The 17,018-nt window shown below is 38.1% G+C and overlaps 1 protein-coding gene across 1 annotated transcript; it reads right to left on the bottom strand.

Annotated features, from left to right (window-relative positions):
• Positions 1 to 4,343: 4,343 nt before the first annotated feature.
• pgk1 (phosphoglycerate kinase 1) lies at positions 4,344 to 16,234 on the bottom strand. Its single transcript, XM_067423153.1, has 10 exons — positions 16,076 to 16,234; positions 14,034 to 14,084; positions 13,656 to 13,811; positions 12,107 to 12,251; positions 7,980 to 8,083; positions 7,723 to 7,842; positions 6,707 to 6,821; positions 6,282 to 6,461; positions 5,805 to 5,982; positions 4,344 to 5,172 (listed from the first exon to the last, which is right to left on the bottom strand). Exons 1-10 carry the CDS (start codon positions 16,138 to 16,140, stop codon positions 5,033 to 5,035), a joined length of 1,254 nt encoding a protein of 417 aa, XP_067279254.1. The 5' UTR covers positions 16,141 to 16,234; the 3' UTR covers positions 4,344 to 5,032.
• Positions 16,235 to 17,018: the final 784 nt, after the last annotated feature.

Below are 17,018 nucleotides of genomic sequence, written 5' to 3'. Positions count from 1 at the left end.
TTGACTGACGTATACACACCTCGGCAGGTGAGGGCGGAGTCAAGACAACACAGTGCATTGTGGGGAATGTAGTCCAGATCAAAGACAAAAGTGGTCTCGGGAGAGGTTATTTGCCCAATATAGCTTTTAATGTGACGTAAGGTGCTATTAAACAATCAATATATGAAGAGAATGTTATATTGGGAACAAGAATTCACTAAACTTGGTTAACCCTAAATGCATGAATGTTTTGCTAATCACTAGGCCTATTAGGCCTAGATGAACTTATTTGGGTCTTTAGAGACCCAGATCTATATCTAACATGGATGGACCTCTAGCTTTCGCAATGTTAGACTAACAATTACAGAGGAATAAAACAAAGCATATTTGGTTACCTTTTGGAGCTGGGAAGAGCTCAATTTGAACAGATGTTTTATTATATCATCACTGTCCTCCTCAGAGCTCATTTCCCATTTAGCATCTGGCTCATATTCGCCATCTCAAACATATTCTCATAATTATATCAATACTTTTATCACTGACTGCTTCTTACATGGCCACCTTGTGGAATAAATGTAAATTGCACTTATTCAGTCATCAAAGATTAATTTATTGTTGTGCAGAAAAAAAATATACTGACAGTTACACACCTCGGGTTGTTTGCGACCCTATACCAATTATTATTATTTTTTTTCCAAAAAAATAATAATAATGGGAAAACAGGCATTATTTTATCATTTAACTTTTTGTTATATTGTTTATAATAAATTGATTAAGGAATACCAAGAAAGCCGATGTCTAACTTTAAAAAATTAATGAGGAGGATGGTAGTTGATAGGGAATGACCTTTTGGGTCACCAAAGAACCAAGGTATGCGTTTAGGGGTTAAGGTTGTAAAACGACAAAATTATTTGGCAAGAAAGGCAGGCTTAGGATCGTTATTATGTTGGAAAATACACATTTGATCTCCAAACAGATCCTCCATACTTGGCTACATTGTGTTCAACAGGATTCCCAAATATTGGACCATTTTCAAAGTGCCTCCAACATCTGCTGCAGACATGAACCTCCAATACCATTATGTTTCCCCTGCTGTGCTTAACGGCAACACGCAAACATTTGGTATTAAAAAACACCACCCATTGTTCAATTTTGAGTTGGCAGACTGCAGAACATTGCGCCAATCATTATGTTATTTGGCAAATACAAGGTTTTTCACAGTAGATGAAACTAATAAACAGTTTATTAACTGGTACACAATCTCTCAATCCAGTCACTTGTTGTCTCTTCACTTACAGTTCAAATGAAATTGGATGTTGGCGGTATTGGAGGCTTCAAATTGAAGGCTTATCCAGGTCTTAGAAACTGTTTTTGGGTGCTTTTCCTCATCCTGCAAAATGCTCACTTGTTTTCCTTGGCCAGCCACAGCACTTTCTGCATGGTAGTGCTCCCTCCCATGGGTGCTTTGAAATAATGGTGACATTGTGAGCATTTGCATCCAGCGCATAAGCAATATACAAAAACGAGTGACCAGATTTAGCCATTTTCCAATATCCAATATTGGATAATGTCTGAACAATATCCGCCTTGGTTGCAGCTCCCATTTTCACTAAAACTTACAAAAATACATCTAATAAAATAGCTAATACTTGCAATGACGTTCACACAAATTGGTAGGTTTCAAGGCATCAAAATGTAATATACATATTAGTTTTACACTTACTTCACATGCATTTTATATATATATATATATATATATATATATATATATATATATATATATATATATATATATACATCACTTTTTCTAGGTCATAAATCACTGTCTGACAGATATAACAACATTGTCATTAGTCTTAAAATTTTCGACCCCCAACATGAAAACCTCAAAATATCAGGGACACTCAATGTTCCTGGGGATCTACACAATTCAGATCCAACTCTGACAACACACCTATCTGTAATCATCAAGCGCCCGTGAAGATCCTAATTACAGGGTTTGTACATGCGCAGGGCGTACAGATGCTGAAAAATTAAATTCCTTTTGGGGTTCCAAGGACTACAATCAGATATCTCACTTACCAAATAATATCTGTCATCTTTAATATAGTATACAAAAATAAAAACAATTCTAATAAAACAACGTACAAACACAGTGCACCCAAAATCCAATAAGACCATGTGAAAGTCTTGAAAGTTAACCATTGAAATTATACTATGACAAAATATTATTCGAACTGATTTTATCCCCATGAATATATGATTGACCTGAAGAACGAAATTTGTATAATTTACTTGGAACTACAGGGAGTGCAGAATTATTAGGCAAGTTGTATTTTTGAGGATTAATTTTATTAATGAACAACAACCATGTTCTCAATGAACACAAAAAAACTCATTAATATCAAAGCTGAATATTTTTGGAAGTTTTAGTTTTAGCTATTTTAGGGGGATATCTGTGTGTGCAGGTGACTATTACTGTGCATAATTATTAGGCAACTTAACAAAAAACAAATTTATACCCATTTCAATTATTTATTTTTACCAGTGAAACCAATATAACATCTCAACATTAACAAATATACATTTCTGACATTCAAAAACCAAACAAAAACAAATCAGTGACCAATATAGCCACCTTTCTTTGCAAGGACACTCAAAAGCCTGCCATCCATGGATTCTGTCAGTGTTTTGATCTGTTCACCATCAACATTGCGTGCAGCAGCAACCACAGCCTCCCAGACACTGTTCAGAGAGGTGTACTGTTTTCCCTCCTTGTAAATCGCACATTTGATGATGGACCACAGGTTCTCAATGGGGTTCAGATCAGGTGAACAAGGAGGCCATATCATTAGATTTTCTTCTTTTATACCCTTTCTTGCCAGCCACGCTGTGGAGTACTTGGACGCGTGTGATGGAGCATTGTCCTGCATGAAAATCATGTTTTTCTTGAAGGATGCAGACTTCTTCCTGTACCACTGCTTGAAGAAGGTGTCTTCCAGAAACGGGCAGTAGGACTGGGAGTTGAGCTTGACTCCATCCTCAACCCGAAAAGGCCCCACAAGCTCATCTTTGAGGATACCAGCCCAAACCAGTACTCCACCTCCACCTTGCTGGCGTCTGAGTCGGACTGGAGCTCTCTGCCCTTTACCAATCCAGCCACGGGCCCATCCATCTGGCCCATCAAGACTCACTCTCATTTCATCAGTCCATAAAACCTTAGAAAAATAAGTCTTGAGATATTTCTTGACCCAGTCTTGACGTTTCAGCTTGTGTGTCTTGTTCAGTGGTGGTCAACTTTCTGCCTTTCTTACCGTGGCCATGTCTCTGAGTATTGCACACCTTGTGCTTTTGGGCACTCCAGTGATGTTGCAGCTCTGAAATACGGCCAAACTGGTGATGCAAGTGGCATCTTGGCAGCTGCACGCTTGACTTTTCTCAGTTCACGGGCAGTTATTTTGCGCCTTGGTTTTTCCACACACTTCTTGCGACCCTGTTGACTATTTTGAATGAAACGCTTGATTGTTCGATGATCACGCTTCAGAAGCTTGGCTATTTTAAGACTGCGGAATCCCTCTGCAATATATCTCACTATTTTTGACTTTTCTGAGCCTGTCAAGTCCTTCTTTTGACCCATTTTGCCAAAGGAAAGGAAGTTGCCTAATAATTATGCACACCTGATATAGGGTGTTGATGTCATTAGACCACACCCCTTCTCATTACAGAGAGGCACATCACCTAATATGCTTAATTGGTAGTAGGCTTTCCAGCCTATACAGCTTGGAGTAAGACAACATGCATAACGAGGATGATGTGGTCAAAATACTAATTTGCCTAATAATACTGCACTTCCTGTATAAGCAACAATCACACTCATAGCCATGTAAAATAACTCAATGTCCATATCAAAATGACACTTTTCAATTACTTGTAAACATGGCTCTTTTCAAGGGTTTGCCGGTACCTAAATATCAAATTCAAGTACTTCCAACACTATGTACTTACTCTTACACTTGTACAAACTCTGTAATTAGCAGCTCAGTAGTATGTAATCAGGGTTGGAGCTAACAATTGCAGGAAAGTAGATCTCTAGGAACAGGATTGGGCACAAGGTCTAGTTTCACAACCTTCATCAGCTCATCTTATGACAAGCCTAAAAAAACAACATTAAGTAATATTTATCAGTGTTTCTGGTTTACTAAAAAAAAAAAAAAAAAAACTTACTCATAAGGGAGTATGTGACACACTATGCATGCAGGTAAAGTATGGATACACACACACACACACACACACTTGGAGATGAGATTTATTATAATAGTACATTGTGTGCAGAGACCACACAAAAAAAAAAGACTCAAGGCAAAAAAAGTTTTGCTTTTTTTTTATTATTATCGCTCATTCTTTTTCCATGACAGGTCACCTGGGTCTAACATTAGCCCATTATAATAATTCCAGTGCGGAACATCTATCTCATAAACTGCAGGTCTAGGATGACAAGTGCAATATTGGGAGGAAAGTGTCTACATTATTACAGGTCCTCAACATCTGTGGGGAGGCAACAGATATCAAATATAAACTCTAGAATTACAACACACAATGGTTTACATTGAATGCACACATTCAGACTACAACACGACACACAATACTTAAGCAGGTAAAATAATCATAACAGGAACTGTCTTTACTGCGGATATCAACCTTTTGCTCATAACAGATGGAAATATTTTGAATGAGAAACCCTTGATGGAACAAAAAAAAAAAAAATGGATGTGTACGAGTGAGCAGAGCTGCGTTTCCAAAAAGCATCATTATCCTAATTTGATTGTAGAACCATTGCAACCAATGGTCTCGAAGATCCGCTTAGCTCACAATGCTTTTGAGAAACTCAGCCCAGGTCAGGGAGTCGAGCACAGCATACTGTAAGCTGTCCATAGAGAGCGGAGTAGTTGCATCCCTGATGGGTTATAGAATGCTGAACAAACGCTGAAAGAATAAGGATGACAGCTTCTCTGGAGATGAGCACCCAACCTCTGGCTGAAGAGCTTCGGAGTGCTTATACGTTGCTGAGGGCATCAACACCAGGCAACACTTTTCCCTCGAGCAGCTCCAGACTGGCTCCGCCTCCTGTGCTCACATGACTGACCTTGTCTTCTGTGTCCCACTTGGCACAGCAGGTTGCGGTGTCTCCCCCACCTGAAATTAAAAGAAACAAAAGATGTCAATTAGAAGTTTATTATAAGCTTTTTAATGGCCGAAGCGATTAGATAGCAGGGTGGCCGATATAGGCCTATGACGTCACACTATTTAATTTAAAGATTTAAAGTAAATAGCACATGCATCATTTCTGAATGTAAATGTATTCATTTTTGACCCAGAAATTGTGGGATCAAGTCCCAAGTCGAACAACTATGGGGGCAGTTGTGGCCTAATGCTTGGAGAGTTGGACTTGTAACCAGAAGGTTGTGGGTTCGAGTCTCAGAACTGGCAGGAAATATGGTGGGGGTGAATGAACATCATCCACAACTGAGGTACCACTGTCAATGGCTGCCAATACTCACCGCTGTGTGTATACACTAGGATGGGTGAAAATGCAGCACTAATTCTGAGTATGGGACATCATACTGGTTTACACCTCACTTTCAAAAAGCCTTATTAACCAAACAGAGAAACTTTTCAGCTAATGGTACTTATTCTGTCATTAAAAACTGCCAAATAAACAGCCTTGAAAATATATCAGTCAACCACTAGTCTATTAGACGTGTGCCATTACATGTATTTCAGGCAAGAGCAAGCGATTTGAATGGAAAATTAAACAAAATTCTCACCAATAATGGTGATACAGCCATTTTTGGTCGCTTCCACAACTTTGTCCATCAAGTTCTTGGTTCCACGAGAGAAGTTGTCCCACTCGAACACACCAACAGGTCCATTCCACACAATCTGCTTGGCTCTGGCTACAGCCTCCGCATAAAGCTTTGAGCTCTCAGGTCCACAGTCGAGACCCTGGATGGAAAGATAACCAGAAGGGTTTCTTTTGAGAACTGCTTCCCTCTCACTTACTGGAAAAGGACAAGATTTTATAGCTCTAAACAAGGGTTCCTCGAACTCTGTCCCGGAGGTCCACTGTCCTGCAGAGTTTACCTCTAACCCTGATCAAACACTAATCAAGCTAATCAAGGTCTTCTGGATCACTAGAAAAATCACAGGTAGGCGAGTTTGATCTGGGTTGGAGCTAAACTCTGCAAGTCAGAGGCCCTTCAGGGGCGAGTGTGAGGGACACTGATCTAAACGGTCTGCCTTACCATCCAGCCAGCTGGAATACCATCTGCTACTGATGCAGTCCCTGTTGCCGCCTTCTCGTCAAACTTGTCTGCAGTGACGAAGTCAACAGGAAGTGCGATCTTCACGCCGTTCTTCTCGGCTTTAGCCATGAGGTCTTTCACAATTTTGGCACCCTCTTCATCATACAAGGAAGTGCCGATCTGAGCACAACAAGAGAAAAAAAATATTCCAAAAATCAGGTTGTGACATACTCAGATACGTTTATGGATAAGTAAATAACCCCAATTTAGCTCATTTTCAGGGCATTCCGGTAGCCATTGCAATTTAAAATTTGCAGTGGTGATTTTGATCAATTTTTCAATAAAAAAAGAATAGATACATTTGATAAAACGAACACAGAACACCACTTTGGTTTGCACTGTGAAAGAAGCGTCAGGCCACTCACCTCCATGTTTTTCAGAACCTTGAGGAAGGTAAAGGCCATTCCTCCACCAATGATCATCTCATTCACCTGGTCCAACATGTTGTTGATCAGCTGAATCTTATCTTTGACCTTGGCCCTGTCCGATTAAAGCAAAAATCAATAAAACAGTCTTTTCAATGAAAATATTCATTTTAAAAAAAATTAAAATCTTATTGGGATGAAACTGAGAAACTTCCGCCTCTGACAAATTACAGGAAGTACCCTACAACTGTCTAATTAGGAGACAAATCTTAAGGATATTGTGCATTGCAGTACAACTTATCAGTGAGCCAATTCCCAGAGTGAACTTTGTTATTTGGGACAAACTCCAGACATGAACTGCTTAAGTCACCAGTGGAAATGAGTGACAACCAATGAATGTGCAGGGGCGGATGCTTTTAGGGGAAAAAATACATACAAGTACATAATATGTTCGCAATGGCCAGACTTTTGCAAGTAATTTGTATTAAACCGTCTGTTTCCACAAGAACACTCTGTAGTGGTCACTGCTTTACTTCCTATCATTGCATCCTGCACAATGGTTTCACCAGTTCACCAACAGGTTATAAAACTATGAAAAAAGAATAAATCTACAAAATGTTTAAATGTATAGAATTCTTTCTACAGCCAGATATGAGAGGCTTAAAGAACCGTAGAGCAAGAAGGATATTGTCACACATCCTCCTGTTGCATAAGAGGATAAACACAACTATTCCTGGACTGTCACTGTTGCTTTCTGAAGAGTTCTTTAATGGAGAGAAGATAAAAAAGCTCTCATGTATAGACAAAAAAACTGTCAAGTATAGCCCAATATTCTTTAATTCAGGTTAGTACACTTTGTAAAAGCCTTTCCTAAGATCATGAACAAGACCTTACAGGTCCAAAGCAAGGTCTTTCTATGTTTTTAATCACTAAACTTGGTTAAAATGATCCTCCTTAGGCAAGACACTATTCAGAACTAAAATAAGCTATCAGAGTACTCTGTTAATAAAACTCACCCCCCAAGAATGGCCAGGAAAGGCCTCTGTGGTTTCTCAAGGGCCATGGCAAAGTAGTCCAGCTCCTTCTTCATCAGAAAACCAGCTGCCTTCTGAGGGAGATTCACTCCAACCATGGAGCTAGAGTGAAACATTACAAATTAGTCTTGAAATATTGTCATGACATCTTGATATGATAACAATATTTTACAGACCAAACTCAACATGGACTATTTTTATATTTTATTTTTCTATCGCCGTTTTGTGTAATCGAGTACCTATGAGCTCTGTGCGCAGTTCCAAAGGCATCGTTGACGTAAACGTCACCCAGCTTGGACAGGGATGCTCGGAAAGAGTCGATTTCCGCCTGACTTGCTTTGGTCTGAAAAAATGAATCAAAATCATTTAAGTCATATGACGCCACCTGAAGAATTATAAAAAAAATAATTCAAAAACACACTAAAGATGAACCGCGTAATATCTGCACCTCAAACAACATGAAAGTGCAGCACAAAAATTCCGATTTGCACCTGGGATTAGATTGTTAGGATCAACGCAGAAAAATAAAACAACAGACGGGCGGAATGAAAACGTAAATTCACTCTCTGACAGTGGGTGGCACTTATAAATCAGAAGAAATACCTTGGTTACCTCAGTGCACAAAGCAGCCCTGTACAACTAGCCATTTCTGAAGGAAGTCAAAAAGTATTTGTGTTTTAAAACCTTTTGATTTTGTACAAATACAAAACAGCAGGTTACAGATTCTTTCTCTTCGATTCACTGTCGCCAACTTTTAAAAAAAAAACTGTCGCCAACTTTTTTTAAAAAGCATCTGTTCCTGAGCGTCACCAAGTCGTAGCTTTATGTAACAACAGTGCCTCTGACTGTGACCAAAAGTGCAAATCTTGTTGGTGTGTGTATTAGAGAAGCCTTTTAAAATAGAAAAGATCTTTATAAAAAATAAAAACAGTATACAAATGTTTCTGATGGTCTGAACACTCATTAACAACTTTTTATTTAAATAAAAAGATTTATTCGCACCAAATATTTGTGTGAACAGCCTCTAGTCCAGTCCCTAGGAAACTGATTCAATGTTATCATTTTATTTTGTCATCATTATTTTGTTTTAAAGAGATAGCATTGTATTGCCATGTCAACAAAGGTTGATAAAGGGCATTTTCTCACATTATTCTGGAAGTTTTGTTTTTTTGTAATGAGCCGGTTTTGGAAAGCTTCTGCACTGCAAATCATCCACCCAATCTGGCAACACTGCTTTTCTGAGATATGTGTAATCCAATGTGTAAACCAAAAAATAGTGCACATACAGTTGTGTTTGCGGAGTAAACTGGAGAAAATATTTTAAACCCAGTTACAATCAGACCCCTGGATCAAGACCAACAATATATGCGGTTATGATCACATTACTGCTATCCAAATGCACTCAAAGTTCATGACTTCTGAACTACTGTGAATGAAAGGTTACACAGATGCGCAGAAAATGCCACGCTGCAGTTCACTGAAGCTGCTTGCCAGCAAAGTACATGGCACTTTCCCAGTCTCTTTCTTTTGCCTCTACTCATCCCCCTCTTTTTTCTGCTCCCCTTCCCTGCATGCATTCCAGCCAGGGCTCCAAGTATCAGAAAAGACACATGATCACACATGGCCTTCCTACAAATGTCAATAGGTCAGCTGTGTACAGTATCTCTGCATGAACACACAGCCAGCGATGGCCCTTAACAGTAGCAGCTTGCGCTTTGTAGATAAATTCTTTGACACAGTGATAAAAGCCAATTATTAGTTTCTTGAGCCAAAACAGAATGATTTGGTAAATGATTTGTGAAACAAGCCTTATTACAGAGGGCTTATTTTACTGTGTGTATATTATATATATGTACTATATATGTAATGTATATAGATCTCATGTCCATCATCTCATTTAATTTCTTTAATTGTGCCACATTTCATTCCAAAGATCCAACTGTATAAGACAGGGTTCCCGAGGGTCCATAAAAAGTCTTAAATATTTTAAATGTTACAACAAATGTCATTTTAAGAGGTCTTAAATTTGGCTAAATCGCTGCTGTTGCACATTCTACAGGTTTGTGGTTTCAGATGGTAAATCAATGAATACCACACATTTATGCCGAGGAATTGATTGTAATTTACGGTTGATAAATTATGACATTGTTTACACTGTAATATGTTGTAGATGGTTTTAAGTGTCATTTATCTCCCTCATCTTTTTGAATAAGCAGCTGCAAGTGGTAAATCAGACATTTCAAAATATGTATATATAAATATGCATTTCTTATGTGGCTTCTCTCTGGGCTGCACCATCACAGGAAGGAAAGACTAAGGACATTATTTAACACATTTATTATAGATTTTACTAGTATTTGAGTAAAAATGTTTTTATGCAAGTTCTTTAAATGCATTATCAGCTAAATACAAAATCATCATCCAACTCATATATACTGATATTAGGAATGTATTTAAACGAATCACGCAAGGCGATTTACTAAGGTTTTTGCACTCGTCAATTTTCTGGTGTTTTGTGCCATTATTTACCACCACCAAAAGTGCCATTATTTTGTGCTATTATTTAATCTGTCTCTTTTGAGCACTTTCAACCACTTCTGTCCTGATTTTTTCCAAGGGGAGGGTCTAAGTGCAGGTAAATGTTTAGGCCTTTTTAGATCTTTCGATGTAATGGACGAAATAATCGAACGCAATTTACATATGAACGTGACTGGAGACAATGGAAAAACACACAGAGGGCAGCAGCTTCTGCTCTGAGTGCGTGTTAGAAATGGTGAGAGAACATTGTTTTAGGCATGTTTTTTATCTTCAAACCAAACTTGGATCTTCAGCTGACAAAATTTAAATCCTGTCTGGCTAGCGCTCTTCCCATAATGTTTATGCAGGTCAGTGGGCAGACAGTCTTTTGTGGCTGTTCGAACACATGAGCGTTTACACTACGAAAGCAATCCGGTCGAATGCGTTTTAAACTACATCTGGAAGTGGTTTAAGTGGTTAAGCTCAAAACGTTTTAAACCTCGTAACACCATCCACTTGCGAGCCGATCGACCAAAACGCATCTTAAAGGGATAGTTCACCGAAAAATGAAAATGTGATGTGACAGAGTGCATCCAAAATGTAGGTGTCTTTCTTCAGTAGAACACAAATGAAGATTATTTAATTCCAACTGTTGCAGTCTGCCAGTCATAATGCACAAAAACCCTGCTGCTCGTGACGACAAATTTGCTGCTCTTAAGACACAAACCGATCGGTTTCTGTGAGAAACCGAACAGTATTTATTTATTTTTACCTCATATTCAGACAAATCTCATCTAGTGTATATATATATGTATATACCTCATTAGTGCCTGCGCGGAACAGCCGAATGATGCATCTACATAATATTATATATATATATATACACACACACACACACACACACACACACACACACACACACACACACACACACACACAGGGTCATCAATGTAGTAGAAATGTGAAATTATTTTTGAATTTGGTGCCTTCTAGACTGAGAAAAGACAGAAAATGAATTGTCGTCTCATGAGGATGAAAGACTACAATTCCAAGAATGCGTCGATGCCCTGTGAGGCCATTCCCAAAGACACTGCTACTGGATTACTGTGACTGAGTTGGAGAAGACACTACAGTTAAATACTGAACGTATCTGTTCAATATAATGAGTGAGTTGCCACGTGAGTGTCATGGCACAAACGCTGCAGGAGTCAGATTGTATTTACCGCCATGAATGAGCTGAATGAGGTAAATGCGTCCGCGCTCACGGCATAACTTACATTCAAAACGCGTGTTCAGTCTGGTGCTTTTAGTTCATGCCTTTGGAAGCTTAGAAATTAATTTGAGAAGTTAAAACAATAACATTGCTCAGCATAGCTCCATTTACATGAATGCCTGCAGCTGCGAGCTAAGCTGTGAGTGTGATCTCCCACCCCCCCATGCACAGGTTGAAAACGTGGAAACGGCTCCCTCTGCTGGCTGTAGTCTTTGGCCAAAAATTACTCAGATGACACAAATATCGTCAATTTGCGTTATCGGAGGAATTTTTACAGAAATAAATCTCTTGTCTCAGGGGGAAATAGGGGGGGGCACAATCATTTAAATATACTCCAGGGTTTCTACTGAACAAAGCCATATGCTAATCACTGAAGTAACCCTTTAAAAATCTTACATTTTTGTTCTACTGAAGAAACAAAGACACCTACCGATCTCCTGGGTGCACTGGGGGTAAGCAGATAAATATCACATTTTCATTTTGGGGTGAACAATCCCTTTAATACCAGGTGTAAACAGGGCCCAAGATGACCAAGCACTTTTTACCTGCATAGTCACTGACGTACAGTGCACTGACCTTGTTCCCTGATGCATCTTTGCCCTTGCCCTCCTCGGCCACATGGAAACGCAGGTTCTCCAGCAGAATGACAGAACCAGCAGGTGGGTCTGCACAGGCTGTCTCCACATCTGGACCCACACAGTCCTTTAGGAACTGAACATCTCTTCAGAGGCAAATTAAACAGCAAGGTTGGTGGCGAAGCACTAAACTGCATTAAAGGGTTAGTTCACCCAAAAATAAAATTTATTTAATTAATGACTCACCCCAATGTCGTTCCACACCCATAAGATCTCTGATCATCCTCGGAACACAGTTTAAGATATTTTAGATTTAGTCCCGAGGGCTTTCTGTCCTTTGAATCTAAGTCTATGACCACTTTCTGTCCAGGTCCAGAAGGTAATGAAAACATTACCAAAGTAGTCCATATGTGACATCAGTTGGTTAGTTACACTCTTTTGAAGTGTCGACACTACATTTTGGTCCAAAAATAACAAAAACTATGACTTTATTCAACATTGTCTTCTCTTCCGTGTTCCTCAAATAAAGATTCAAACGGTCATGAATCATGTGAATCACGTGACATTGGCCATACGAATCACAAATCAATCTGCTGATTCATGACCGTTTGAATCTTTATTTGAGAAACACGGAAGAGAAGACAATGTTGAATAAAGTCATAGTTTTTGTTATGTTTGAATCAAAATGTATTTGAGGCTTCAAAAGAGTCTGACTAACCAACTGATGTTTTCATTACCTTCTGGACATATACAGCAAGTGGGCATACACTTACATTCAAAGGACAGAAAGCCCTTGGACTAAATCAAAAATATCTTAAACTGTGTTCTGAGGATGAACGGAGGTCTTAAGGGTGTGGAACAACATTGGGGTGAGCCAATAATGAAAGAAATTTCATTTTTGGGTAAACTAACCGTTTAAGTATGCACTGCTATTAAAGGTGGGATAAGTGTTATTTCAAAACCATTTTAGAAAAAGAACACGGGCCGAGTGGAATAACAAACTTGTAGCCAATCATCAGGTAAGTCTACTACTGATGGTGAGAAGAGTGCTCACACTCTCTCTGTGCACGTCATTATTCAAAACACACGAGTCACACATGACGGACATTAACCGAGTACTAGCCTAATATATGCTGCTTGACTATGCTCGTGTCATGTTCGCTTGTTAGTCCATTTGCAATCGTACTGTGGCTCACTTCAGCGATGATTCAGGATGACCTTTTCATTGAATATTCGACCTGGATTAGATACACAGAGGTTCTGCCATAGCCGTTGATGCCTCTGGGTTTATATATGTGTGGGGCGGTGCTATCAAAATAGGGACGTGTTTGTTTTGGTGATTTGAAATGTCAACAGCGGTTACCAGATAGCACTTACCCCACCTTTAAAGTGTCATCGTGAGGATGCTTTTCAACCATACATTTCTAATGTTTACACAGTAAAACTATACATCACTGCTGTTAAACAAATGTATCGTGAAGGTTTATATTATCTCTAACTGATGGTGTAATATATGTGTAGGTTAAGAAGTTTATATTGAGCTCTCCTACTTTCCCAGCAGGTTCTTGAGTTCTGCAGCCACAGGCTCCAGAGAGTACTTGTCTGGCATGGGTACTCCATCAGGCCGGCCTAAGTGGCTCATCAGGACTACAGCTTTTGCACCATTATCTAAACAGTGCTGAATTGATGGGACTGCAGCCTTGATTCTGAAGAAAGCATATATAATATTAGTTGCAAACACTGTAGCACAAGGCTCTTTTTCAACTGGGAGTCAGGTCTATATACAATATATGATCATTAAAAAAAAATAACATTTTAAATCACAAATTGGTATTTTTGTCTTAAATAGTTGCTCAAACTAAACCCACATTTAAAATACTATTGAATGATTATATACAATATTAGTATATCAGCAATATCCATCTCACCTCTGGTTATTTGTTATCGCCTTGTCTTTCATAGGGACATTGAAGTCAACCCTATTGGAGAAAGTAAAAAAAAATGTTTTTATTACAGCTACATAAAATGCAATTGTTCAATGGAATGTTTAAAATGCTCATTTTGCTCATAAATGCTCATTAAAAAATAAGTAGGTTCAAAAAATGTATTTAAAATATAAGCACAGTGTGAAAATTATCCACATATATTCACTAATGGGATGCCCTTTAGAGCAGGGTTTTATAAACAATATAGCATATTAACAGAGCTGGGTAGTAACTGATTACATGTAATCTGGATTATGTAATCAGATTCTAAATATTAAGCACTTGTAATTAAATTATGTTTGTACTTGTAATCAGACTACAGTTACTTTTCTATTGATTATAGAATTACACACTCACAACTGCAGTAAACTATTCATTTAAATTATCACTCAGTGAGGCTTTTAATGTATTACAGTCTTGGAAGGCTTTTTCCTTCAAATACATTAAACATTTCACAAATGCACATAATTTCATATGTACAAATTTGCAGAGCAGGGATTTTTTTTTTTTTTTTTGCTAGCTGAACCTATTTGATCAAAGTTCAAATTAATTCTATATCTATTTTATATTAATATGACAAGATTATCCTATTCAAATCAATGTGATAAATGAATTAGGTCAAAAGTAATCTAAATGTAAAAAGTAATCATAAAGTAGTCATATTTATATTAATTTTACTGTGTAAATGCAATGGATTATGTTACTAACTACAGTTTTTATCATGTAACTTGAAATCAGTAACCAACTACAGACAGGATGCATTTGAATGATGATGAAATTTGAACATTTCTTCTAAATGAATTAATAAAAATACCTATTACAAAAAGTTATTTTAATTAATATAGGAATTGTACAGTGATATCCATGAACACTTAAACCTAGTACATATAGGAGGACACACACTGCTGCACGTTCACACGTCTCCATGACTACAATGATTTAACGTTACGTCACACAGTAAAGCCCCCGCCTCAAGCAGACAGATGAGATGCATTCAGGGTAGATAAATGTCGATGCTGTTGTCCTGTAATATTTTTAATATAATATTAGACAATATTAAAGCAGTTTAAATCCAGCGGATGTTGTAAGACCAGGTGCTGCAACTGCTGAAATATACACCGACTCATCGTGACGCAGTCAAAATTACTATAAATTACTTATTCAAAAGGTGCTATTATATAAGTTGGGTATTTATACAAGGGTAAAAAAATGTTAAATAAAGCGGCAGACGGTGGGCGGGGCAGGTTTGTCTGCCAGTGTGGCTGGACGGTGTAGCCAAAGGACTTTTGACAGTGGGTGTTCAGAATACCAAAGGTAATTTGTGTCAAGCTGCTGAGAATGTGTGTACGTCGTTTAGCGGAATAAATTACAAACAACCGTCATTTACGTACATTAAAAATGTCCTGGCATGCGTGAGTGACACAAGTATGACAAACGAGTAAGAACACGCCACTAAATGAATGCGCTTGCTTAGTGGTAACCCTCCAGCACACGTTCAAATTGTATACGGTCTTTTAAACTTCAAAAGACCGTATAAAAAGTACGTAATGTGAAAACGTTCTGGTTGTCGGTATGATACAAAAATAAAGTAACAGAGGCTCCCTGGCCATTTGACATTTGTAGCTGGGTGGTGTCATCTCGCCAAGGTATTTTACAGCCTCTATAGGGGAAACATTGTGTCAGGCGTTTAAACATTTGGCTTTATTTTAAAACAAGTGTTACGACTGAAATTAAACTATGCGCACGCGCTTTTGGTAGATCTGCCATCCTGCACGTATCGGGAATCTTTAAAACGTGACGCGTGACAGATACACTTCCGGTTATCGATGACTGAACTTGTTCATTCGCATAACCTTGAGCGATGCCGAGAAATTAAAGTTTAAAATTTAAAAAGAAAGCATAGCCAATAAACGAATATCACGAACATGTTGATACATCGTTACTGAGCGATATAACGGAATGTGCCGATGACAACTCACGCTTACCTCATGACCACGCGCTTTCCTTTCACATCCACCTTGTCCAAAGTGAGTTTGTTTGACAGAGACATTCTGGCTGTAGACTTGCAGGAAAACTCTCCTTAACTGGTGTGGTGCAGTGCTGGGTAAGTTCCCGAATGAGAGAGTGACCTTAGCTTGATGCTGATGCACATAGTGTGGGCGGGTCTAATCGAGGCATGCGGTTCTAAATCCAGCACTCATTGGATATACTTGCTGTCAATCAATATGCCTAACCGAGGACATGCTGCCCCCTATCTAGAGACCCTACCCTCTTGAATTAAGGTAAGACACCAAAGGTGATTATGATAAACAAAATAAATTAATAGATATCACACCAATACTATTTTTTGTATTACACGTTTTCTGACATAGTTAATGTAAATTAAGTATAATCTATAATTCAAAATGCACTCATCTCCAGGACAGAAAACTGAACATTGGAAAAAGCCAGGGTTCTTTTTGTTGACATTTTAAGGGCTTTTTAAGAGGGGATTTTAGATCTCAATAAATCAGAGAATACCTCCAACATCCATGATCATTCAACGTTTTTTGTTGTTTAAATAGATCAGCCAAATTACATGATCAAAATGCCTCTGGAAAACTTAGAATTAGTACAAGTGGAAATGTATGGCTCAGTGCAGAAGAAATAAAACAATGACCTGTAAAGATACATACTGTAATTGAAATCTAGATGCAAATAAATAAAATGTAACATAATAAACATGTATGTGTCTTTTAGATGTTGTCTTTAAAAGACATGTTATGGAAGCAAATCCACTCCATAATATTAAAACCAATCAGTGCATTCAATATTTTTTGTTTTTTTTTTAAATTATAAATTATGTCTGAAATATCAGAACTATAATTGGAGTTATGTCACTCCATGGACAGCTTAGAATTTTATCCTAAATGCAAAACCTCATTCATT

Source organism: Pseudorasbora parva, chromosome 18, assembly GCF_024679245.1.
Source record: "Pseudorasbora parva isolate DD20220531a chromosome 18, ASM2467924v1, whole genome shotgun sequence".
In the NCBI taxonomy this organism is placed as follows: Eukaryota; Metazoa; Chordata; class Actinopteri; order Cypriniformes; family Gobionidae; genus Pseudorasbora; species Pseudorasbora parva.
Note: the sequence above shows the minus strand (reverse complement) of the source record. Positions and strands in the feature narration are given on the sequence as shown.

Excerpts from the sequence above, each read along its gene's own strand:
- pgk1 (XM_067423153.1), bottom strand. The coding sequence starts at position 16,140 with ATGTCTCTGTCAAACAAACTCACTTTGGACAAGGTGGATGTGAAAGGA. Across the intron at positions 14,085-16,075 it reads GGAAAGCGCGTGGTCATGAG|GGTTGACTTCAATGTCCCTA; the intron begins GTAAGCGTGAGT and ends TTTCTCCAATAG. Across the intron at positions 8,084-12,106 it reads AAGATGCATCAGGGAACAAG|ACCAAAGCAAGTCAGGCGGA; the intron begins GTCAGTGCACTG and ends TCATTTTTTCAG.